This window comes from Grammomys surdaster, unplaced genomic scaffold (assembly GCF_004785775.1).
Source record: "Grammomys surdaster isolate TR1022 unplaced genomic scaffold, NIH_TR_1.0 186, whole genome shotgun sequence".
Classification (NCBI taxonomy): Eukaryota; Metazoa; Chordata; class Mammalia; order Rodentia; family Muridae; genus Grammomys; species Grammomys surdaster.
Window position 1 is genome coordinate 5,366,486 of NW_021604631.1, and position 25,761 is coordinate 5,392,246.

General features: G+C 47.7%; 1 protein-coding gene across 1 annotated transcript in view; it reads right to left on the reverse strand.

The window, feature by feature from the left end:
- Window positions 1-23,611, reverse strand: part of Kiaa1549 (KIAA1549 ortholog) — a 133,821-nt gene extending 110,210 nt beyond the window's left edge. The window contains exon 1 of the mRNA XM_028768439.1: window positions 23,470-23,611. Within this exon, the coding sequence (XP_028624272.1) occupies window positions 23,470-23,611 (142 nt within the window). The remainder of the gene's footprint in view (window positions 1-23,469) is intronic.
- Window positions 23,612-25,761: the final 2,150 nt, after the last annotated feature.

A 25,761-nucleotide genomic window follows, 5' to 3' on the forward strand; every position in this document is an offset into this window, starting at 1 on the left:
GGATCAATCTAACTATTTCAGGCCTGAGTTATATCTAAAGGCCTTAGGGGACCCTGGTCATTAAAAGCCACTTCCAATCTGTTCCACACAATTGGCAAGCCTCAGTGGTTTCCTTCTGCTCTGGTTGGGGGCGGGGGCTTCCATGCATTGCTGCAGACTTGGCTCTGCTGCTAGTCCACAGAGGACACAGCCTAGGCAGTTCCTCCTCCCTCTAGTTCCCGGACACTGGCTTTCTCCAGAGCTGAAACCACACACCCCATCAGATCCCAGCTCCTACCTGGCTGGAGTTATCTGCACCATCTCATATGAAAAGCTAGCCTTCACCCTCGATTTAGCCTGTGTCCTCTCTGCTACAACTCTGCCAATTACCTGTGCATCCCAAGATCAGGTACGTCCTAGCCCTCCCCAACCTGCACGCTCCTGTTTTCTGAATCCAAACAAGGCATCACAGAATGCCCTGCAGGAATGCTCAATTCCACTCTCCTCCCTGCTAGGATACTCCTCCCTCCCAGGATACTCCCTCCCACCTTCCACAGCTTTCCCCCTGAACAGTGAATGACCCTGTTTCTCAGCTGCTCTCATTCCTGCTCCACACTCTGTGTGTTTCCTTGAAAAAGCTGTTGACCTCCCTTCACTGTGTTACCTCACTGAGAAACCTGCACACACAAGCTGGCCCCCAGACTGCTACCACCACCTGTGCAGCTCAGCAACGCACCGAGTGGAAGCGAATGCCAGCTTTACCTCATAAAACTAAAGGTTCAAAAGGAGCAATTTCAAGAAATTACTAAAATCATAAGTCATTCCCTCAGGATCATCTGGAGCCAGTCTGTGATCATAAAATGCTAGGCAGCAAAGAACTCTAAAGCTGTGGAAATTCTACCATCGTGGCAGGCAAATTACACAGGAAAAGCACACAGCATACAAGTCTGCACAAGAGTCAGGGATTTAAAGGCACTTCATGAACCAAGGGTAAAGCCCTACCTCACAAAAATTACAGAATCACCTTGTGTTACTCCATGGTCTGCTCCACCAGCAACAGCAGGCACACAAAGAACAGTTTGGGGGAGCAGAAGTGACTCAGCTGTTAAGAACACTTGTTGCTCTTGCAGAGGACCCAGGTTTGTTGCAGGGGACACAACACCCTCTTCTGATTTCCATAGTCACCAGGCACATACAAATTGTGCATACATACATGCAGGCAAAAGACTCATACACATAAAATAAAATAAATGAATCTTTAAAAAAAGATAAAATAAATACACCAGGTAGGTCCTTTGTAAATTCAGAAGAGTCAGCCTTATGATAGTTTGTATATGTTCAGTCTAGAGAATGGCACTATTAAAAGGTGTGGGTGGGCTTCAAGACCCTCACCCTAGCTGCCTAGAAGCCAGTATTATTCTAGCAGCCTTCAGATGAAGGTGTAGAACTCTCAGCTCCTCCTGTACCATGTCTGCCTGGATGCTGTCATGTTCCTGTCTTGATGATAATGGACTGAACCTCTGATCCTGTAAACCAGCCCCAATTAAAAGTTGCCCTTATAAGAGTTGCCTTGGTCACGGTGTCTGCTCACAGCAGTATAACCCTAACTAAGACACAAGCCTGTTGTTTCAGGCCAACCAAAGATACACAGTGAGACCTTGTTTCCAAAAACAAACAAACAAACAAACAAAATAACAGAAAAAAAAATCAATCAATTAACCAATAAATAAGTAAAGAACAAACTCTGATTATACAGATGGTGCTAGGGTATCAGCTCTGACTGGTCCTAGATCAATCAATCCGCAATTCTGGAAAGTGAAGGGTAGGATTAAATGAGATGGTGCACAGTAACTCCTATAGGATGAAAAACAGGGAAAGAGGCAGAATAACTGCCTAATGGGTCTCCTGTAGCAAATACTGACACACTAATCCAAAAGCGTGTTAACACAGGGCTTCTCTGCATAACTTTGGATATCTTGGAACTCACTCTGTAGACCAGGCTGGCCTTGAGCTCACAAAACTCCTCCTGCCTCTGCTTTGCCTCTCAAGTGCTAGGATTAGGCGTGTGCCACCACTACCTGGCTTTAGCTCCTGTTCTTATCTTGTCTTATTCTGATCATCTTGTTTGCTCTTTGAGACAGGGTCTCTATGTAGCCCTGGCTATTCTGGAACTCTCTATGTAGACCAAACTGGCCTGAAATGCTCAGATTTCTTCCTGCCTCTGCCTTCCAAGTACTGGGATTAAAGGCATACACCACCATGCCCAACCTCTTGGTGATCATCTTGAGACAATCCCAACAAGGAAGTCTAGAACATTCTAAAAAGCCACCAGACTAAGTGGACTGAAACCCTCAATAAGTAACCCCCAATAAAGTTTGGTAAGATGGCTCAGTAGATACAGGCACCAGCCTTCAACCCTGAGGACTCCAGTTTGACCCTTGGCCCCCAGCACAGTGGAAGAAGACAGCTGACTCCCACAAGATTCTGATGTGCACACATGCCTGGCACCCACACCCAATTTAAGAATGCCGGTCATGCATTCGTTCTTGTTAAGAGGGGGTTTTTTTGGTGAAGGGGTGTGTGTGTGTGTGTGTGTGTGTGTGTGTGTGTGTGTGTGTGACAGGTTTTGGAGACAGAGCCTCCAGCTCCTGACTACACCTCCAGAAGAGAAAGGATAAAATGATTCTAAGAACACAGAGCAGGCAAGTCTCCACTGAATACTTGGGGACCTCAAACAAGGCCCTGGCAGGGTCCATCCACGTGGACCTTGAGCCAGAGACCCTCCAAGATGAGACGGATCAAATGTTACTACTGAGAAGCTCTGCACAGACACACTCTGCTGGGAACCAGCTTCATCTCTGGTTTCTTTCACGTGTAGTAAAAATGTGAAGAAAAGCATAAAAATACAGAATCTAAGAAAAAGGCTCTTAAAAGCAAGTAACAGCCATCCTCTTACATGACGTGTGGCATGTGTACATGTACATGCACGCGCACGCATACACACACACACACACACCTATAATGAAATACACAAATATGAAAGGAAGCAGGGTAAGAGAAAATGCAGGAAGCCTCCTGTAATACACAGGAATTGTACTACACTCAAAAGGGAAAGTTAGGGTTCCCCATTCCTAGGGAGAGACTCACAGGCATTCAATTAGGAATTTTTCAGAAATAAAAATTTAAATTTAAGAGTTTTTCCACTATCTTCCTCCTACAGGCCACACAAATATGCACATAGTAAGCAAACTGAATGGCAGTTATCCCCAGCTTACTTCCAAGACTATTTTTCCCCATGCCGATAGCAGGACTATCAGCTGGGTGTGGTGGTCACACCTTTAATCTCAGCATTTGAGAGGTGGCAACAAGAGATTCAAGACTTCAGAGTCAACCAGGATCGCATAAGACCCAGTCTCAGAAAAATGAACCGATTACAACCATGAGTCAGGATGCATCTGCAATGGGTGGTGGGCCTGAATGGCAATGGATTCCTTTCACAGAGATACAGAGAGCAAATAATGTCCACACTATCAATGGCACATTAGCATCAGGGAGGTACAAACGAGCAGTGAACAGGGTTATTTCTATAACCCGCCCTTGATACCCACAGATTCTGTATCTTTAGGTTCAAACAACAGGCAATGAAAATATTTTTCATTTTTGGTTCCCCCTTAAACATGTATCTGTACTAAAAATATACAAACTAACTCTTGCAATTAGCCCCTAAAGAGTTCTGGGTATGTGCAAAGCACTGCCTTTGCCTTACATACAAGTAATCTAGACAGGATATAAGCTACAGAGGCTACACAAGGGATACTGCTAATTATGTGAGCATCCTGAGACACGGGTGTTCATGGAATTCAGAAAGCCAGCAGATCCCTCCCCTCCATGGATACCAGAGGACAACATTGTATCACAGCGTTAGTGAGCAGCTAATCTAGTTAGAAAATGTCCTAGCTAGGCCTCTGCTGCTATGTTGTCTCACTAACCAAAGCAAATTGAGGAGGAAAGGTTTATTTGACTTACAAGTTACAGCCCATTCCTGAGGGTGGTCAAGGAAGGGACTGAAGCAGAGATGAGGAAAGAATACCACCTATACTAGCTTGCTTTCATGGCTCGCTCAGCCTCCTCTTTTATATAATCCAAGACCATTTGCCCAGAGATGGCACTGCCCACAGTGGGTGGGGCCTCCCACATCAGTCATTAATCTAGATGTGTCTACAGACATGCCCATGGACCAATCTGATGGAGGCAATTCCTCAAATAGTGGTTCCCTTTTCTTAGACTCTAGTTTGTATCAAGCTAAAACAAACAAAAAACCCCAACCAACATGGGAAAGTAGGGTGCATGCCTAAAAGCCATGTTATAATAACAAAAGTCAGCTCTCATGCCAGGGGCGGTGGTGTATGTGTGTTCCTAGCACTGGGACCATGGGGAATGAAGACTGAGGAGATCAAGGCCAGCCTGGCTGCTCTGGTTAGCTTTCTGTGACGAACACCATGATTAAAAGCAACTCGGAAAAGTTTGTCTGGCTTACAGGTCCATCACTAAATGGAAAGAAAGAGAAAACCTCAAGGCAAGCGCTTGAAGCTTGCTGTTTACTGGCTTGCTCTCTCTTGTTTATGGTCAGCCAGCTTTCAACTCAGGCTTCCAGCCCAGGGGTGGCATTGCCCACAGTGGGCTGAGCCCTGAGTACATCGATTAGCAATCAAGAAAACACCTCTCCAGACATGCCATGGCCAATCTGGTGAAGGCAACTCCTCAACTGAGGTGTGAAGTGGACAATATAGAAACTAACCAGCAAGCTGGGCTAGACAGGGAGCTCAGAGCCTGATCTGTGAGAGACCTGCCTGTCTCCAAAACCAAATGCGAAACCTCATGAGAACAAAGCCTGGACGAATGGAGTTCCTGCTATATCTGTAAGAACAAGGGAACTGGAGGACCTGCAGGTGCTGTGCCCTTGGGGTGCTGTGCCGGGGTGAGACATCAGAGACAAAGCAGGGGATGACAGGGGTGACATGTGCCTGGATAGCAGGGGAATGGTCCTTGTCATAAGACTTGCCCTGTCCAGCTGGGGGGCGGGGAGGGTACTAGCAGTCCAAATGCTTTCTACAACATCAGCCAGGGACACTGTCCAGCCCCTGTCCTCTGACCGCATGGCTTTGCTCACCCTGGATATGCACACACACACACATACACATGCACACCCTTCCCTCCTCTGTGGTATGCTGGATGGTTCCATCATCTCTTTGTTCAAATACCAACTCACCTCTCACTTGTGCTAGAACTTTACTCCCAGGACGTGGAGATGAGTCCAACACCGCCCCTGACCTCACCGTTCAGTCTGGTATCGAGAACGGAATTAAATCACTATAATCTAGAGACTTATAATATATATTATGTATATATTATAATAATATATAATATAGATATACAACATATAATAATATATTCTAACATAATCTACAACAACCAAACGGTTAAAAAAAAAAAAGAAAAAAGTCCATCCAGAAATGACAGATAAATAAAATATGCCTCACCTGGGTTTTCAATTGCCCAGACTACAAACACTGAATGTGTATTTAATTTGAAATGTGTACCGGATATTGTGTGTTGAAAAGGCAAAAAGAAAAAAGTATGGACCCTGTATCTGATGGAATACTATGCAGCCTTAAACAAGGAACTGTGACACATCCTACATCACGAATGAACTGAAAGACTGAAGGAACCTATCACATGACTCCATGTATCCAGAGGAACACAGGAGTCGCGCTCCTAAAAACAGAAAGCAGAGTTGTAGCTCCGAGAGACTGGAGGTACGGGGACAGGGAGATAGATAGAAAGATAGAAAGTTCAGTTCTGCAAGATGAAAAGGGTTTGCAAAGGTACTTAACACTGCTGAACCCTCTACTTAAACATGGTTATGATGGCAAATTTTATGCTACATGCATTTTAACCACAAATTTGAAAATCAAATAATCACTGTAATTCAAGTCGGGAAAAGTTAGAATAGAGACACTAAATACAGCTGTGGCAAAAGGAAGATCAAGGAAGAGGCACCCTGCCATGGAAAGATGGTGTAGCCAATTGGCTCTGAGGCGCAAAGAGTATCGTGTGTGCGCACATGCACACACACACACACCCTCACACTCACACACACACCCTACCCCTTCCCACATTCCTCAGGCCCTGGTCCTTTTGAACAAAATTATGCCTTTGGTTCCAGAGAATAGTAGAATAGTGAGCTCTCTTGCTCAGGTGCTGGGGCAGCAAAGATTTCCAACACCACTGACACTGACTCCTGGACTTTCGTCAAGTAGCCAAAGGTGCTGACTCTTAGTGAGTCAGCACATGCTCGTGTATAAAGGATGAGCCAGAGGATAACCAGACAGCAGGCCTTGGGGCAAACAGCCATCTGCCCAGCTAGTCTCCTTTAAAAACTGCTGAACTGTGAATCTGAGATCCTGACACTGGCGTGTTCTCCGACACACCCTGCAAAGCTTCCTCATGAGCACTGACTCTCGGGGATTTTTTTTTCTTCTCCAAATCTACCCTTTGTAATCCAACTCTTTCCTTAATATTATCCTAAAGGAAATAAAGAGAAGCTGAAAGGTCTGTGCACAGACGTTCATCACAGGACTGTACAGTTAGGCACAAGGAGCCCGATAAGATAGCAAGTTGTTTAGGACTGGCTGGGATGCAGCTCAGGGGTACAGCTCTACCCTAGCATGCACAAGGCCCCAGGTTGGATCCCAGGATCTTAAAAACACAAAACTAGAAATTCAGGAACGGCCTGGGAAATCATGCCCTATAAATGAATATTGTATGTTTACTTTAAAATATTTTAAAGCATATGGAAAATGCTTACATTAAGTGAAAACTGGAAGACACAAAATCTATAGGTAGCATAATCCCATTTCTATCTTTCAAAAAAGTAGGGTCTACTACATGTGCGTGCATGCACAGTCTTCAGGAGATCATCAGGAAAAGAATGGGGAGATGGATCCGTTGGTAGAGTGCTTGCTTTGCCAACGTGAGGCTCTGAACGCGTTCCAGAACCCAAGTTAAAACCCCAGGCACAGTTGGTTCACAACTGTAATCCCAGGACTGGAGGAGGGGGAGACAGGTGGATCCCCAGGTCTCACTGGCCAGCCAGCCTAACTTAAAATATAGAGCTCCAGGCCAATGAGAGACTTTACCTCAAAAGACAAGGTGGATGGCTCCCAAGAGCAACGGCCAATGTTGTCCTCTGTCTCCACATGCACATGAACACACACACACACACACACACACACACACACACACCCTGTGCACACATGAACACATAAAAAAACAACCAGGAAAATATGTATCAATTTATTTATGAAACAGAAATAAAGATGGGTATTCTAAATATAGTTCATATTCCAAAGCATCTGAAAGTGAGCACCGTTTACAGAGACCAGTAAGCTTTGTATTTCAACTGGGAACCCAGCATGAAAAGAGGTCTTCACATCCGCCGTTTTCAGGTCAGTCTGACAGCCAGCCAATCACAGGGAATTATGTTAGGATGACCGTGGAACAAAGGTGTAGTCCTGGAGTCTGACCACATGAAGGCGGATCCTGAAGCCAAGGAGTGATAAGATTCGAAGAGAGAGGGCATAAAGAGGTCTGCGCTTGGACGTGGGAGGAAGAGGCTCGCGGGAGGTAGTGATGGAAATGCAAAGTGCCCAGCTTCCCAAGAGCCATTCTCAACGAGAGAGAAGTCACACTCGAACCAAACTCACCGTGTCCTGAGATGTTCTAGCTTATTCCATTGTGCACACAACCACGTATGCAGTCAGTGGTCCACCCATGGGGTCACTGTGCACAGAATCATCTATCCGGTCAGTGGTCCACCCATGGGAACACTCCTTCATTCATCCATTGAACAACTCATCAGGTGTTCACTAAGGATGGTCTCTGAGCCCAGCCACACTGCACACTGGTAAGGACACAAGGCAAGATCTCCAACTCTGGAGGTCATGGGTTGAGTTGCGTGTGCAGAGAGGGCATCTAAGCCTCTCCGCTTCTACATGCTTTGTGGGGAGGTGAAACTTTTGAGGGAGAAATGAAATGAGGCAAACAGGGAGGAGCAGGGCCTTGGGGAAGAAGAAACAGCGCATAGAAAGCACGCAAGCATCAAACGGCTCAGTAGCATTCTCCCCACGAAGACACAGAGTCCATGGCAGCGTGGTAGGAAGAGAGGTTAGACTCCAGGCAAGGAAGCTGGAGAAGTCTGTTCACCCAGCCGGAATATCAAGGAAAACAAAGATAAAATCAGTCAGAGACACTGGTACCTGTGACATCACTCCATCCTAATCAAATGAATTTAATGTAAACACTGATATGGAACACAGCCAAGAGGCCTGCAATGGGAATGGCCAGAAATTCAAAGTCCCCTCACAAAGCTCAACCAACCCTCAAGGCACATAACTCTGTGCAGCTGGCTTCCTGTGGTCACTCGCAGATCTGTCCTGATCTGTACTGTTCCTGCTCTCTCCTTGGTCTACCCTCTACTGCTCAGCCCCCTCTTCCGGAGCACCCACATACTACCCTGTCTGCGTATGTGTAGGCATGCACACCCTCGCACATCTGCACAAGCTCCTGGCTGAGGGCTGGGCACCACTCCCAAGTCCCAGCTCCCTCTGCAGAATCTGACTCTCAAACAGAATAATAAGCATCTGACACCCATCCTGCTAGCTACGCGCTGACACTCAGTCTCTGCCTCCTACTGCCTGCATCCTTAAACTGTGGGCCCTGGAGCATCCTGTCAGAACCACAGAAGTAGAAACTGATACATATATGAATATTTATGCAACTTGCCAGCTGTCAGGTTCTATGATTCGGGAGCTACTTAACAACCTCTCACGCACTTCCCATGACGACAGCCATGCCTGCTGCACTTGTGGTTACAGATGGTGCCTCCCATCCTCTGGTTCAGGGTCACGGTGCTCCAACCTCACATCAGTAAGTCTTCCTCTCCTGGGCCCAGAGAGGCCTATTCATCCTCACAGCAGAAAGCAGCAACCCAAGACGACCCAACCAGAGTAGTCGCACCCCAGCCATTCCCTCAGAGAGAGGTGAACACAGGACACTGCTGAGAAATATTACAGACCTGCTCTGTTCTGTGGCCAAAAATTCTCACACGTTATTTTTTATATATTATCTCATTTTTAAAATGCATTTATTATTCGTTGTATTGTTCGGGGTGGTGCCATGGCAGGGTCAGAGGACAACTTGCAGGAGTTGGTTCTCTCTTCCCAGCATGTAAGTTCCAGGGGATCTAGCTCAGGTCTTCAGGCTTGGCAACAAGTGTCTGTAGCAGCTCACTAAATCATCCTGCCGAGTCCTGTTTTCTCCTTAAGATCAGTTACTTAGATGTTCTAACATTGTTTTAAGGATCTCCTGGTGTCTCAGCTAAGAAAGCCGCCTCCAGGAACCTGCTTCTGAGAACACTGTCAGTCCAAATGACACTCTTGGTTACTCAGTCACAGTGTCCTGTCTGACCTGGACTTCTGCCCCTGACTTCGCTAGTCTGTACTGTTTCTCAGGTATAGACAAGCCCTTGCTGGCTTCCTCGAGCTACAAAGGGCTCACTCAAGGGCTGGATATCTTCAGGGCTCCTGCTCTCTGCTCATGTATATTTTTTTGTTTTACCAAGTGACCTTGATAGTATTCTAAAAATTAGCTGCACACCAATTCATTCCCTTGTGGCAATTAGCCAAACACTCAAACTTTTTTTTTAAACTGTCTCATAAACAACTAGTAAAATGAAGTTCAACACTTAAAAGAATGGTGCCCATTTAAAGGTCAAAAGATTGGTGCACACCTCTAGTCTAGTGCACTCGGGAGGCAGAGGCAGGTGGATCTGTGTTTGTGAGTTTGAGGCCAGCCTGGTCTGCAGAGTGAGTTCTAGGATGGCCAGGGCTACAGAAAGAAACCCTACCTCAAAAACACCAAAAATAAAATAAAAATAAAGGTTAACAGACACTTCCAGGATCTACGCAGGAGGACTCTTGGAGAGCCTCTTTCCAAGTCTAGTGCAGAAACGCTGGGATGCTGAGGGATTCTGACAGTGTAGAAGCCCTCCAAGCAGCTGCACAGAGAAAAGATCATCAGGTTCGTGTCCTAGGCTGGACACACAGTGGAATCAGTCCCATGGTGAGCCTTCTCCACCCCACAGCCATGGGCAGCTGGCTTCTTTCAGGTCAGGAACTGCTGCATACCGTGGTCTTAGTTCTCCTGGCCTGTGCATACCCCGCTCCCCACTCCGCCCCATTTTATTTATTTATTTATTTATTTATTTACTTATTCACTTCACTCTATCCTACTTTTAAGAACCAAGATTCTCCATGTTGACGCCTTCTTCTGCAGCCCACGAAAATTGCAACTGTGAACCACTTGCCCCACAGAGCCCACACTGTACCAGTCCCATCCCGCTTACATGGTGACTATCTCACCGAAAGACTAGGAGGCTGCTGGACATCATACCTCAACAGCAGCCTTCTCCTGCCCAGTCACTTCCTTCCCCACCCCAGGAAGGGTGACACTCTGCTCTCTGCCCTCTACCTGTGCACTATGGCCCACGTGCACCCCTCAACCTCATGGGCACACACAATAATGTGTGTAATAACAATAATGACTTTTTAAAAAAAAAAAAAAAAAAACAACAGTCCCAAGACCAGTTTCTGGGAATCATTTAGAAAGTTAGTATTTATCATCAGAATCTGGCACAAATGCAAGATATTAATATACTGTTTAGGTTTTGTTTTGGTTTTTTGTTTGTTTTTGTTTGTTTTTTTCACCTTAGAACTAACTAAGAAAGCTCAAAGGGTGGCGAAAGCATGGAAGAATGGCTCACTGTGCTGCTTGTTTTGGTTTTTGTTTTTAATCCTTTTTTTTTTTAATTTTATGTGTACAAGAATTTTGTCTTCATGTATATCTATGCACCACCTGCATGTCTGGTGACCACAGAGGCCAGAAGGGGACACCAGATCTCTTAGGACTGAAGTTACAGGCAGTTATGCGTCATCGTGTCGGTGCTTAGAACCAAATCCAGGTCCTCTGTAAGTGCCAACACTCTTAAGCACTGAGCCATCTCTCCAGCCCCTACTGTTGGTTTTGAACAAGATACTTGTCTGAAGGCATTGACTCCCTCCCATCAAAATTGGAAAGTTAGTGAGAAATTGATTTTTAAGCCAGAAGCATACGCTAATTTATGATCAAAGAAGAAACAGAACCACACGCTTGGCCGTCAGAAAGAAACCACAGAGAACATATCATCTATGTAGCAAAGTTATCAAAACCACAAGGATGTGATCCAAGCCTCAGCAAAGGAGAAAGCTCAGGGACCAAATGTCACTCAATGCTCTGGGAGATTATCCTCCAGATTGAGTGACAGAGCACTCTGCAAGGGGAACTTCCTTTTTTTTTTTTTTTTTTTAATTGTTACTGTTAAATGTTCAATTGCTAAAAAAAGACAAAGTAACTCTCCATATGATTCTGTAGCTCTGGATAGTCTGCCTTTTTCATTTCTCTGAACCAAGGTTTGGTATGAACTTTCTATGAACAGGGCTGTACGTGTCTTGGGTCAAGGCTTTTTCCATGCCACCAACATGGTGCTCTCCCGGAGTCACAAATGACTTTGACTAGGGAACTACAGAGTTTACTCCACCAAGCAACCCAACCCTGTGAACGAACACAGGAGACACAGCATCGACATTTACTAACGTGGCCCGGACAGCAGGAACCTAGCTGGGGTATGCACACTCATCCCAGAGTTGAGAGGACATTAGGTGTGTGGCCTTGACCAAGCTGGTGAACCCCTCTGAGATTGGTCTTCATTTATGAAACACGAGTAGCGAGAATGCCTGTCTCACAGCTGTAGATGCCACAGATGAAACAAGAGCTATGCTGCCTCACACCACGGTGGGCGGTTGGCTTGCCCATTATTGCTCTTCCCAGCACAGCTCTGCTTTGAGAGAGTGAGGGGGGGGGGGAGAGAACACACACCTGTGCACATGCTCAGATGTCAGGTGGCATGCTCTATCATTTGTCTTAGTCCTTTTCAGTCAGGGTCTCTCACTTAACTCGGAACTAGGCTGGCAGGCAGCAAGCCCCAGCAATCCTCTTCCCTCCACCCACCATAGCTCTGGGGTCATGGTATAAAAAGCTTTTTCACGTGAGTGCTGGGTCCCTGAGCTCAGATGCCCCAGTGGTCACCCATGCTCACTCACCAAGTGCTCTTATCCACTGAACCCTCCCTCTAGTCCCTCAGCCCTGGGATTTCTACAGAAAACCAGATGAAGAGTGTCCAGGGGGAGCTTGATCAAAGGCTCAAACGCCAGTTAGCAATCAAAGAAACTCGACAGTTACGAAAACGTGTCTTAACCTGTGAGCTTGGCGAAGATGATAGATAGGTGACAAGCCGTATTCAGAGGGATTAAAAAAGAAAAAAGAAGAACCACTGGCACTGCTAAGGCATTGCTAGAGATAATATGGATTGCTTCAACTTTTCTAGAGAGCGACTTGGCAGAGTGCATTCAAATTTAATGTGTGCACACTGCCTAGGCCAGTGAGTCTATTTCTGGGCATTTATCCTCCAGAAGTTATTAGAAAAGTGTGTGAAGATGTATGCACAGTACAAACACTCAAGAGTTACAGCCCAGCAACAGACCACTGGTTAAATGAGGCAGAGAACATCCACAGCCCCGGATAAATTGGCTTGCGGTACAAACACAAAGACTCCACAATGGAGCACGAAGAGGGAAAACGCAAGCTGCTGCCAAACAATGTGTCGGATATGACACCACTGCTTTGCGTGTGTGTTCTTGTGTGTTCGTATGCGTGAAAACTAAAAAGAGACACACCAAAATGTCACAGCAATTATCTGGAGTGGTGGGGTGTGAGGCAATGTTTGCTTGTTAATTTGTAACTTTTTCTAACCATCTGAATGCGCTCAATGAACAGCACACTCTACATTGTAATCTAGTCACCGTTTGATGACAGCCTTCTTATCCTCTGAGCCCGGGACTCACTTCCTCTCACCCTTGACCCTCCTACCTCCACACTGCACACTAGGTCTCTTCTGAGACCTAATCTTGGATAAGTTCCTGCCTTAAGGCCCATACAAGGCAATGTCTTCTGCTGGGAACACTGTCTCCTGAAAGATCTCTAGGCACACTCTTGTCTGCTTCAGCTTTTAGTTCAAACACCAGTGCTATGGGCTGGATGACAACAACAGCGACAACAAAGTCTTAACCCAGAGAATCTCAGAGTATGACCTCAGGTAGAAACAGGTCACCACCGATATAATTAATATGAGGTCAGGTGTAAGTAGGTGAGCCTCCGTCATGACTGTCCTTACAAAAAGGTAAAATTTCAAATGACACACAGGAAAGGTGTAGCAATGCTGTCATGAGCCAGGAACTGCCACAGCCATGAGCATGGCCTGGGACAGATCCAGTTTTAGCACCTGCAGAGAGTGTGGCAACATCACGAGCTCCAGCAGAAGAGCACTGCTTCTGCCATTTACGGCCCTCCGTTGGCGGCCCTCTGGATACCACAGCACACTAACTCAGGCACCTTGCAATGGAGGTCTCCAACATCCTACACTGAATCTGCAAGTCCCTCTACTTCTTTGCTCTGCCTACTAATGTACTACTAACTAGAACCACTTAGTGACATGCGGTACAGCCCAAGGGCCCAGTACACAGGGCAATCTGCTACATAAATAAACAAAGGATACAGAACCAAAACACTGAGCAAAGCAAGCCTGTGCTGCTGCAGCCTATGGTCGAGTGAAAGGGACTGAGAATAAGCAGACAGAAATACAGGTGGTGACCAAAGGAGGCAGGAGCTCGGGGTGATGGAAGCATTCTTGCTGGAGAATGCTTCTTTTGACCATGTGGGAGCTGAGGAGGGACCTGTAGGAAGGGAAGTAACTGCAGATAAAATCTGAGGTAAGAATGTTCTAGACAGAAAGAAGGAACAGCAAGTACTAATTATTACAACCAATGCATACTGTTTTTATAATCAGGGAGGGAAACCTATAAAACTATTGTAAACCCTCAAAACACATAAAGACATTTAAAAGCCCAATTCCAAGGGCTGCAGAGAAGAGTGGGGTTTTACAAAACCTTTAAGACTATTTGGAAGCAGAAGGATCTCTTAGATTCAAGAGTATAATAAAACCCTGTCATACACACACACACACACACACACACACACACACACACACACATATATTACAATTGCATGAGCCGCTATGCAGTCCCAGGATGCAAACTCTGATCCTTCTCTCCAGCTGCCTTACCCAGCCCGGGCTCTCCAGCCAACAGTTACTCAAGAAAAAAAAAAAAAAAAAAAAAAACAAAAAAAAAACACCTCAACAACTTCAAGGTGAGAAGGGGGTGGGGGCGGTTAAGTGAGGCAGGGTGGAGCAACCCTGACTTAGAGCAGCCTGGAGAGCTCTGCTAGTAACCACAGAGTCAGGGAAATTTTGTTACCACTGTCCTGGCCACCAGCTGCTGATGGGTCCTACACCCCATGCCCATCACCTGCGTGGAACTGGGGTTCATTCCACTTACCTAGACCACAAAGCCTCAGTCTGATGCTCACACCTACTTCTGAAACAAATAGCCCACTCCACCACTATTGTTACTTATTAAACAACCAACTTCCTAAACACTTCCCCTTAGGAAACTGAAACTCTGTAACCTTACCCAAATCTCTATGCTCTGCCTCCAGGCCCTTCTTTCAGATAGACTCTACGCAGTACCTCACCTAAGGAAACTACCCAGCATCTGACCTTCTACCCTTGATGACGTCACTCATAATCCTCAAGGTCTACCCATTTGCAGTGTGCCACAATTTCCTCCCAATTGGGGGGTTGAAGATACACACACACACGCACTGGTCACCATTTGTTCCCTAATCTCAAAGGGTTTCTGTAATCCTTGGTGGCTAGCCACTTGACTCTTTCCACACACCTTAGGAAATCAGGACTAGTCATACTGGTCCCCCATAGAGAAGCTTGAACAGGAGCAGGCCTCTGATCCAGCTGACACCAGCTCAGCTCTACCCTCCGCTTCCCTAGAAATCTGGGTTGGGCCTTTACAACTTGAGGATGCCCCACTAACTAGGGAGCAACCAGGAATCTTTGAAATGCACCTAACCTCATCAAGAGATGAGGCTAGAGCTTCCAAACCTTAGGAAACACATAAATTACCTAGAGATCCCTCAAAAGTAGCTCCTTCAGTAGGCTGGGGGCATGGGACACTGTCTACTGTAGCCCAGACTCCTCCAGCTCCATGTGTACCCAGGGCGGACCTCTTCCTGAGGGCTGGGATTTCAGGCATTGAGGGTTACCTGTCCTGCTGAGCCCGAGTTTCTGACAGGCTCCTAGGTGATGCTACTGCTGATGTTGCTTGTTTGAGGGACCACACTGGAGCGGGTGAACACTGGGTTCCTGGGATTTGCCCAAGTTCCCCAGAGCTGACTCCAAAAGATCATTTGTTCTCTGGTTTCGGTCTCTCCGCCCTTTGAAAGCTCCCCAGCTTTTTAAAACATACCTTCAGACTGTCTGGCTCCAAAGTTAATCCCCTCACCTGAAACACTAAGTGATGAAGGGCTCTCTCCACAGGCCCAAACAAGAGAAGCAAAAACAAGGCCTCAGCAAGCCTTTCCAAATGATAGTGCAGGGCTGTAAACAGCCTACCCTAGGAAAAGCTGCCTCCCCACTAGCCCTGACCAACTGAGGACCAGCACCACCTGCTCATCCTCCACCAAGCCGCTGCTGTGTCCACCTAGACAACTACCAAGACTGTCCTTCCAGCTCCCTGACTGACCTGCCCTTCATTCCTCTCTCCTCCTGTGGAAAGCATCTTCTCAGTTCCCAGTCCCCCCTCTGCTTATTCCCCTCTCAACAACTCCCTCCCTCCATGAATAGTCACTCACTAAAGGCATGTCTGCCTCCAGAGCTTGCTGCCTGGACTCCTTCTGTTTCCTTTCTCTCTAGAATGACTTTCTTCATGCTTGTCCTGGCTCTCGTCCCTCCCAAACATGAGCAGATACACTCCTGCACACTCTGCCTCCCTTCAAACATCAGTCTCCTCCAATCCCAAGACTGCTTCCCTGTCTGTTTCACCTCTTGAACCTCTTATTGTCATACCTCATCTCTTGAGCGTACACAGCAAGTTCCCAAAATGGTAGACATCCGCCCTCTGAAGGCCTGGACCCTCTCCAACACTGACCTCCCATGGATTGAGAAACGGCCCCTGTGATGATGCGGAATCATGTGCGAGGAGCAGAATTTAGGGTCTACATCCATTCCTCTACCTTTTACTGGCCACACTGGGCCACTGCATCACCAATACTCAGAAATACCCATGACCCATTAGATCCTCAGCAACACAGTTAACAGCAACCAGAAGGTGAGCATAAAAATGGTGCTGCTCTAGTAAGTTTAAGGGCAAAGGATCTGAGCAGAAAGTTCTCAAGCCATGAAAATAATCAAGAGGTATATAAAAAGTATTCAGTAATCATCTGGGGTAAAGCAAGATACAGCTACAGGGAGACATCACTTCGTACCTATTAAAGGGCTGTCAAGAGGACCAGAGTGGAGTCCTAGGGGCAGCCACTGTACTGCGTACTGCCTTTAGTCCCTGACCACAGAAAGCTGAGGGAACAGGAACTGAAAGAAAAGTCCTGAGGGAGGACAGAGGCCCCAGGCACTAGGGGAGAGGATGCAGGGCTGACAACCACCAAGTCCCAGGAGGCTGGAACAGGAAGGATTTCCTCCACACTCAGGATCTCTCACCTTTGAACTGTGGGGTGCACGAGAACCTAGGAACCTGGCAAATTTAGACTTCAATTGAGAACCTCTAGGGTGGGGATCTGCAAACTCTATCTGCAGGGATGTGAGGGAGAGTGGGAGCAGGGACATACATCTTCCCCAGGCAGGGGGATGCCTGAAGCTGCAAGCCACAGTGCTCAGGACCTACATCACTGTCAACAGAGATGGGAGAAGCTGCGGCCTGCTAGGTGACTGCTGTACCCCGAGCCACACCCTAGCCTCCCCCAAGTCCTGCCTTTGTTTTTCATTTCCCCCAAGTCTTGGTAGCATTATTATTAATTCTTCACGTGCATGGGTGCACACATGAGATCAAAGGACAACTTTCTAAACTCAGTTCTCTCCTTCCACCATGTGGGTCCCAGGGACCAAACTCAGGTCACCAGGCCTGGCAGCAAGCACCTTCTTGCTGAGCCGGGCGGGATACTCCATGCCTGCCTTTCTTCAGTTTTACTTCGAGATGGGGTCCACTTATTTACCAGGTAAGCGACACTCATTTTCTCTTCTCCTTCCTCGGCCTCCTGACAAAACTGTGATTACATGCGTACACCAGCAGGCATGTAGCAGACAGATTTTTCCAACAAGATTTGGGGGTAGGGTACTTGGCTAGCGTACATGAAGCCATAGGTTGAATCCCAGAATGATATAAACCAGGCATCGTGATCTGTAATTCCAGCACTTAGGAGGTAGAGGCAAGAGACCAGAAGTTCAAGGACATCCTCAACCACATATCAAGTATTCAGTCAGCTTGAGATCTCGTCTCCAAAAACAAAACAAAATACACACACACAAACCACCAAAAACAAAAAACACATTTTTTTGGTTGTTAATGAAATGAGAAGAGGACTGTCTTCAGTGAATCATTAGCTTAGCATATCTAATGGACAAAGAGAACACACACACACACACACACACACACACACGACTACACATGTGTCAGGGTGAAGGGGTTCAGTTGCATCTATACATTTCTGAGGCATCTAAGATAGCCAAAAGGAAAGTCTAACTCTGTACCACCAATGTGGACAAGGCTATATGTCTGTGGTCCCACTGTAAGTTATGAACAGAAGGGCATACACCCTGAGTTTCTAATCTGCCCAGAAACAAGCAGAGGACAAATCGCATCCTGGTGGGCTCCAGATGAAAGGCTGGGATCACAACTTGCAAACAGCCCCTGCAGTTAGAACTGCATCTTCCTCTCTAGGAAAAGACACCTGGTGTCATTATAACCACAGTAATTAGCTGCTGCTATCACCCAGGGCAGATAGAAACCCCTGCTCCCAAGTCCCAGGTGACTGTTAACAGCTCCCTGGTGGGAGTTCTGTTTTCAGGCCTAAGAGAGGCACTTCCTGATAGACTGTAGCTGCAACGCTCAGAAGCCAGGAGGGAGGAGAGCCAAAGCAGTGTCCTTCTACCTGTGAGCCAACGAAAACCAGAAGCAACAAGAGACAAACCAAAACCAAGTTCAACAGAACGGTTTAACTCAAATGTTCTGATGGTAAAAAGACAGCCGAGCGGCTGAAAAGATGGTTCAGCAGTAGAGTTCTTGCTGTTCTTGTAGGGGACCTGAGTCCAAACCTCTGCAGGTACATGGTGGCTCATGGTAACTCTGGATGCAGGAGATTCAATGCCCTTTTCTGGCCTCAAAAGCACCTGTACACATATATATAAAATAAATAAAACCTAAGATGAAAAGACAACATAAGACATAAGAACTCTCTGTTAATGTTTGTGTGATGCGTTTACACCACTTAGACAGTTCCATGTATTAAACCCCTACAGATGAGCTTTAAATTGTGGTGATAAAGATCCCCAGATACCATCAAGAGATTAGAATTTATGGTAAGATGAGCTCCAGAAATCTAAATCCTTCTGTTGTGGTTTTAAGATCTGTCCCTATTTGTTTGTGGCAAAGTCTTCCTATGTAGACCAGGCTGACCTCAAACTCGGATCCTCCAGCCCCTGCTCCCAAGAGCAGAGATGAAAGGCTTGCAATCCACACCCTGTTTCCAAAGTTCAAACCTTAACAAGCATTCCCCAACTCCAAATAACAGAGTTCAGGAGGTCTGGGAATCACAAGTTACACACAGTTAAAGCCCTTACTTACAAGTCTAAACTAGGTCTAGCAAATATTCCCCTTGAAACAACCAGTTGTTCATTAAGACAGATAAAAGACTGAAGCCATGGTATAAACGCATGAGAAAAAATTACACAAAGAAAAGTCAGATTCTGCTCATCACAGTAACTGCACACTTCTATGTCTCAAAATTATGTAAAATGTGGGGACAGGGAGATGACTCAGCAGGTACAGACACTCGTCACTGGAGGCCAGGCAACCTGAGTCTCATCTCAGAACTCAGGAGAAGTAGAAGCAACAACTGTACAAAGCTGTCTTCCACAGCTCACCACGGCACGCGTGGATACACACAAATACACTTTTTTATTCAATTATGTAATATGTAAAAGGGGCTGGGGATGTGGCCCAGCTGGTAGCCTGCTTGTCTGGCATGCACAAAGCCCTGAGTGTAATTATCAGCATGTGTAAAATGGGACGCAGAGATGCATGCCTGCAATCCCAGCACTGGCGGGGTGGAGGCAGGAGGATCAGACCTTCAGGTCATCCTCAGCTACAGAGTGAGTTTGAGCCCAGCCTGAGTGAGTTATATTAGACCATGCCTCAAAAAATAATTAGCTAATTAATTAAATGTAAAGGGAAAACACTGGAAGGAGGAAAATAAAGTAGAAGAAACAATGACAAAATCCAAAGAATGCAAATACAAAATAAGCAAAAATTCAACACTAAAGAAATGCAAAATGTGAAAACTAAAAGAATATATTACTAATTTAGCAGATAAAACTGTTTAAAAATTATCAAAGGATCTACCTTTGATCCCAGCACTGGTTAGGAAGACGTAGGATCTCCGTGAGTTCAAGGCCTGCCCAGGATAGCCAGGACTACATAGAGAGATTCTGTGTCAGATAGACAGGTAGGTGGATGGATAGAAGGATGGATGGATGGGTGGATGGATGAGTGGATGGATGGATGGATGGATAGATGGATACATACATACATACATACATACATATATACATACATACACACACACATACAAATAGTCAATGGATGTAATGACAGACATCAGCTACATACACTTTTGTGGCTTTTTCCATCATTACAACTTTCAGAACACTGGTTCACTCAACAACCACATCCCGGGCATCCACAGAACACCTCACATTCCAAGCAAACACACAGGAAGCCAGCCTGACACCTGACAGTTAGTCACGTCATCATTCCCACATTACAAATACATATGTGCTTAAAAATAAAGACCTATAGATGAGGGAAAAATAGAGAGAGGCAACGACCGATCTATAAAGCTATTCACCATAATGTTTGCAGCTGCTTGGTTGGGCAGCGGTGGTGGTGGTGGCAGCTACATCGGCGGTAGCATCCCACGCCTTTAATACCAGCACACTGAAACCCAAGGCAGGAGGACTGTCACAGATTTAAAACTAGCCTGGTCTACACAGTAAGGCCTGGGTTATATAACAAAACTCTACCACAAAAACAAAACCTAACCCACTTATTGTGTTATGTATGGGCTGTGGAACTGTGGGTGAGCCACCCTCCCTCCTTTCTTGTCCTGGGGATGGAACCTAGGGCCTGTGCAAGCTATCCAACGCTATACCATTGCGCTAACCTAACCTCAAGTCCTGAGTCACTGTTTTCAGCACCTTTCTTTACTTTCTAGATTCTGCCATGCTGTCAATTTCATGATAACCCTAATTCTTAAGCAGAACTGTCCCTGAATGGGCCACTGTTCTCTCCTTCTCCATTGTGAGTGGCTGGCTACCTAAAAGCACTGTGTTCAAGAGAAACCTCCAAGCATTTCAGGTTGTTTCCACAACAGGGAATAGTCAAGACCAAACTCATAAATGTTTTCTTTTAAAAAAAAAAAAAAATGGTCACCAGGTGGGGATGGGCCTTTAATCCCAGAAACCCTGTCCAGAAAAGCAAAATAACAACAACAAAAATCATGCATTTAAAATGCTAAAGGAACTAGAAACAGACAACAAATCAATACAGCAGAGAGCTAGCGCTCCCTCCCCCGCTCTCTCTGAAAACTGTAATAATTGGACCACCTGAAAATCAAGTCCATCTCTGCTGAAGATGGGGAATGGTTAGCCAGACATGGGACTGCTGGCTTCCAGAGGAATTGTAAACAAGATGAAGGCATCACCCCCTTCCCCTCACCCCTATCACACCAGGCCAGCGTTCAGCAAAGTCTTCCGCCCATACTATTGTTCAAAGTAAGACACTGAGACTACAGGGTCCTGATGCCACTTGAGGGAAAACCTGGGCCAAACACACTACCTTGTCCCAGGACCTGTGCTGCTGGCTACGACCAGGTATCCCACAAGCAGCCTGGGCACCTTACCAGACACCATCCATTAAGTTCCCCAGAGCCTGCAATCAGATCACCGTCTTCACTTGGGTCATCCCTGGAGACACTCCTCCACCTTGCAGTTCACTCAGAGTGAACACACCCCCCCACACTTGCTCTGTTTTGAGGCCGGACCCCTGAAGCTGGATGCTGTGCACACACATTGCTTCTCACTCTGTGTTTCCTGACCAGAGGCAGCTATGCACACCAGAGAAGCAACTTAGTGAAAGGATGCCACCTCCGGCTCTGTGACATCAGCTGTAGAACAGACATAGAACTTCACATCTCCTAGTTGGATTTGGGATTTGGAGTAGCAGAGAACCAGAAAAGGGTTTCTAAACAAAGGGGGGCGGGGAGGCAGTATAGACACACCCACCGTGTCTTTAAGTCTAGCAAAACAACTTTATCTCCTACCTCTCCAGAATATTCAGATGACAATGTTCAAGTGGGAAAATGCTGGGGCCAGGGAGCTATGTGTCACAGACTCTGGAGCCCGACTCTCCGAAACACCTGTTAAGGGCCTCCTTGGTTAAGCAGAGGGTCATAAAACCTAACCCTTAGTGTGACTGGGTCAAGTAGCACCTGGCACAAACGTCAGTGAAAACAATTAGTGAGCTAGGTCCCATGATGGTCGAATCCAACGGAATCCAGCTTTCTCTGCTGACTAAAGTCAAGAGCTCTCAGAAGGACTAACCCCTCTCCGAGGAACCCTGGACTGGAACTCTCAGAGCGAGATTGAGACAGGAGGTGCTAGCTTAGGCAAAGTTTCTGCACCCACCATGCACAGCCTAGAAGAGGCCCACTCAGTCAACCCTACCTCAGCTCTGGCTCCTGAGGCAGCGTCCCACCCAGCTAGAGGAAATCTCTGGAGGCTTCAGCTATGACCCCAGCCTGTGGGTCACGAAAAGCAAAGGGGAATGGAGAGTTACAGCAATCCCTCTCACCATCCAGCCAGTGACCTTGAGCAAGACGCTTCTGCCTTAATGTCCTCCTGAGTGAGTGAACAGGTCTCATCCTGTGCTCCTTGGAGTCCCTGCCTCCATTCTACTTCACTGCCCCCTTTGTGGTGCTAGTTATAATGCCCACAGTAGGGCCTAAGGGACCTTCAAATGTGTTCTACTTCCTTCAAGCCACTTGGCAGTCCTCTTGCCCTGCTCCCACAAGCAGGAAGGGTTCTGGGCTGCCTTCATGGCTCTCCTGTGCTGCGTGAAGAAGCTCTCTCCACCCTAAACTGCTCCTTTCACCTTCCCTTTTCTACCCACAAAGCAACCAAGCATGTGTGTGCTGGGACAATCACAGGCTTGCACTGTGTCACCTCGGAGATGGTCTCCAGGCCATCCATCCACTGCACGCTCGGGGTGGACAAATAAACATTTCAGAGAAGCAACATGAATTAAACAATCTCCTCAACAAACAAAACCCACCCACACGCCCCATAAATCATGTCTCTTAATCCCATGCTGATGAACAGTCTCTAAATTGCATCTGTTATAAAACCAACCATGACTCGTTTCATGCCCTGACACTTCAGACTCAAAATATTTTCACACCCCATTGTAATGCCTTTGTAGAGGCAATACCAATAGCTAGTTCCCTGGAAAGATCCATGGCCAGGGCGCTTTCCAAGAGATTTTTCTTTGAATGTTCTTTGTGTCCTGGTGCACTGGGGGACACAGCCAGCTTGCTTGCATCTGGGGGAACACTGGCTGTTCTCGGCAATGCACAACTGCTCTACAGCACACACCAGATGCACCCCTTTGCCCCAACAATAAAAGTATCCCAAAACATTCGCTACGTCACATTCACACAGCCGTGCACAAACACAATCCCGGTGCCTGCATTTTGCAAAGAGGAAAAAGAAAATAGGCATCTTCAGAGCAGAAACCACCAGATCCGCCTCGGGCAACATGGTTCACGGAAGACTAGGTTGCAGACCTTTTAGCAAGACCGGTCAGAAACCGCTCGCTCTTTTCCTTTGCATTTATTCATTTCCTCCATGCCTTTATTTGCTGGGCCCAGGAAGAATAGAAAAGCATCTCCAGCAAGGAGGGCGAGGGAGCGGTGGAGAATAAAAGAGGATGGGCGGGTGGGGGAGCCAGGGGGTGACGAGCGCGGCAACGAAGGCGGCCAGGGTGGCAGCCACGTCCCGGGTGTCTCGGCAAGGCTTACCTGGGGCGCACGAGGCCGGCCCGGCGAGCAGCAGCAGCCAGAGGCCGGGGAGCAGCAGCCCCGGGCGGCGGTGGCGGGAGAAAGGCCCGCGGCCGCACCGCTCGGACACCAGTGCAACCCTGGCGCGGGGCTCCCGCTCCATGGCCACGCGTCGGCTCCCCGGCACCCCGGCCTCCCGGCGTGGGGCGCGCTCAGGCCCGGGACGCCGGCGGCCGCCGCGACGGAGACTGGTCGCCTCGCACCGGCGCGCAGTGAGGCCGGCGAGGCGGGGGCGGGCCGGGCCGGATCCACGGACTGGGGCCGCTGCACGCCGGCCGCGCCGCTCCGCCCCCTCCCGAGCCTCGCAGCCGCTGCCGGGCAACGCACGGCCCCGCGCGGGGAGGCGAGCACCACCCCGGCCGGCCCGGCGCCTGCCTGCGGGCGGCCCGGCGGAGGGCGAGGCGGGACCCGGTCCCCGCCCTCCCCCAGGACCCGCCTCTCAGGAGGGCGCCCGGGACGGCGCCGCCCCGCACCCGCACCCGCACTCCCCGGGCGCTGGAGAAACGGTCGCAAACCCGGTTGATTGTGGAGCACGCTCCTCCCGGGCCGCCCACGCGGGGCGGGCAGCAGGTGTGTGTGCGGGGCGGCCAAGGGCCCTGGCCGACCCGGGGCTGCCGAGCGGACAAAGCCGAAAGAAGTCAGCTCTCTACCCCAGAGCCCGTGCGCGCTGGAAAAGGCTGGGGAGGAGGCGCACAGGGCTCAGCCCATCCTTCGCCTTTCCAGAGCTCTGCCACCTTGCGAAGGTGGGCCTTTGGAGAGACCTGGGCCTACCGCCCCGAGCTTAGTGGGTTTTCAGAAAGGGGCTGCTGAAGCTGAATCGAGGCAGGCAGAAACAGACAAACACACAGATCCAGGCCGAGAAAGAAAGAAAAACAAAGAAGGAAGGAAGGAAGGAAGGAAGGAAGGAAGGAAGGAAGGAAGGAAGGAAGGAAGGAAGGAAGGAAGGAAGGAAGGAAGGAAGGGACTCCAATGCATGATGAAAAAGACCTTGTTGGCGGTTAGTTTCCCGGGGAAACGGGGCTGTGGATGAGTTAACATTTGTCTCTGTGCTAAGAGCCAAGTGCGTTAACTCTGAAGCTCGAGTAAGGTTGGAAGGTCTTGGAACACACCATAATTCTGGACAGCTACATTTCAGAGGTTGCACCAGCCATGGTCTGAAAGCTGAGCATTAAGAGAAGTATCTTGTTGACTGAGAAACTATGACAGACAGTGAGAAACGTGAGCCACCCAGACTGGCCAAAGGATCAAGGTTACTCTTCAGTGAGGTAGGCAAATAGATCCAGAAAAGCGCTACCCCGTTTTGCTGGGCAAACTCATTTATCTAGGCAAATAATCAAGAGTTCCTGTTCTGAAAAGGAGGGTTTGGGAGGACACCTGTTAAATTTCAGGGGAAATGAGAATCTAGGTTACAAGCTTTTGTAGATGAGCCTAATTTTTGTGCTCCATTGTGTCACCTGTCATAAGCAACCCCCATAAATGGCTCTCCTGCTCCCCCTCCCATCCACGGAGCTGTCTCCAGCATACCCAAGTGGAGATTCTGCTTGTCTGAGCATGTCTACACCCTGACCACAATAGCCCTAGGTATGACTCCCCTCTCTCCTGGCTTTCCTCTGAATTCCTTGTATACACAACTCAGCTGGCCACAGGCCACCCACCTGGAACAGCTCTTGGCTTTTAGTCCTATTGTGTTGTGTTACTTTTTTATGAACCTGTTAACACACACACACATACATACAAAGTTTAAATGACATTCTAACATGTTATCACCCCACACAGGATTCCCCACAGCCCCAGGAAGATTTCATTACATATTTATTGATGGGAATCTATGTGTCCTTTACAGTTGGCCTCAGCCTCCAGGAAGTTCCCATCTGCACTAGCCATCAGAGCGTGGGAGAAAAGGAATCTCCCACACCATTCTGACTCAGCTCAGACTCTGCTAAAAATAAACAAAAATGCAACCTTGGGCTAACAGGAAGGACCCCAGGGCATCAACTCTCTAAGGAAAAAGGGGATCCCTAGAGTCCCTTGGTATCCCTGCTATCAAAATGTAAACCCAACCTCTGTCAGGAATTAGAACGTTCTCCCTCAGTGTCTAGCAAAGTGACTCCTGGGGCTCAGCTGGCAGATAGTGTGACTCTGCAGACCCAGCAGGAATGAATGCTCAAGGTAAGCAGGAGTGTGTGTGTGTGTGTGTGTGTGTGTGTGTGTGTACATGCATGCCCCCATATCTAGTCACATGTCTGTGCACAT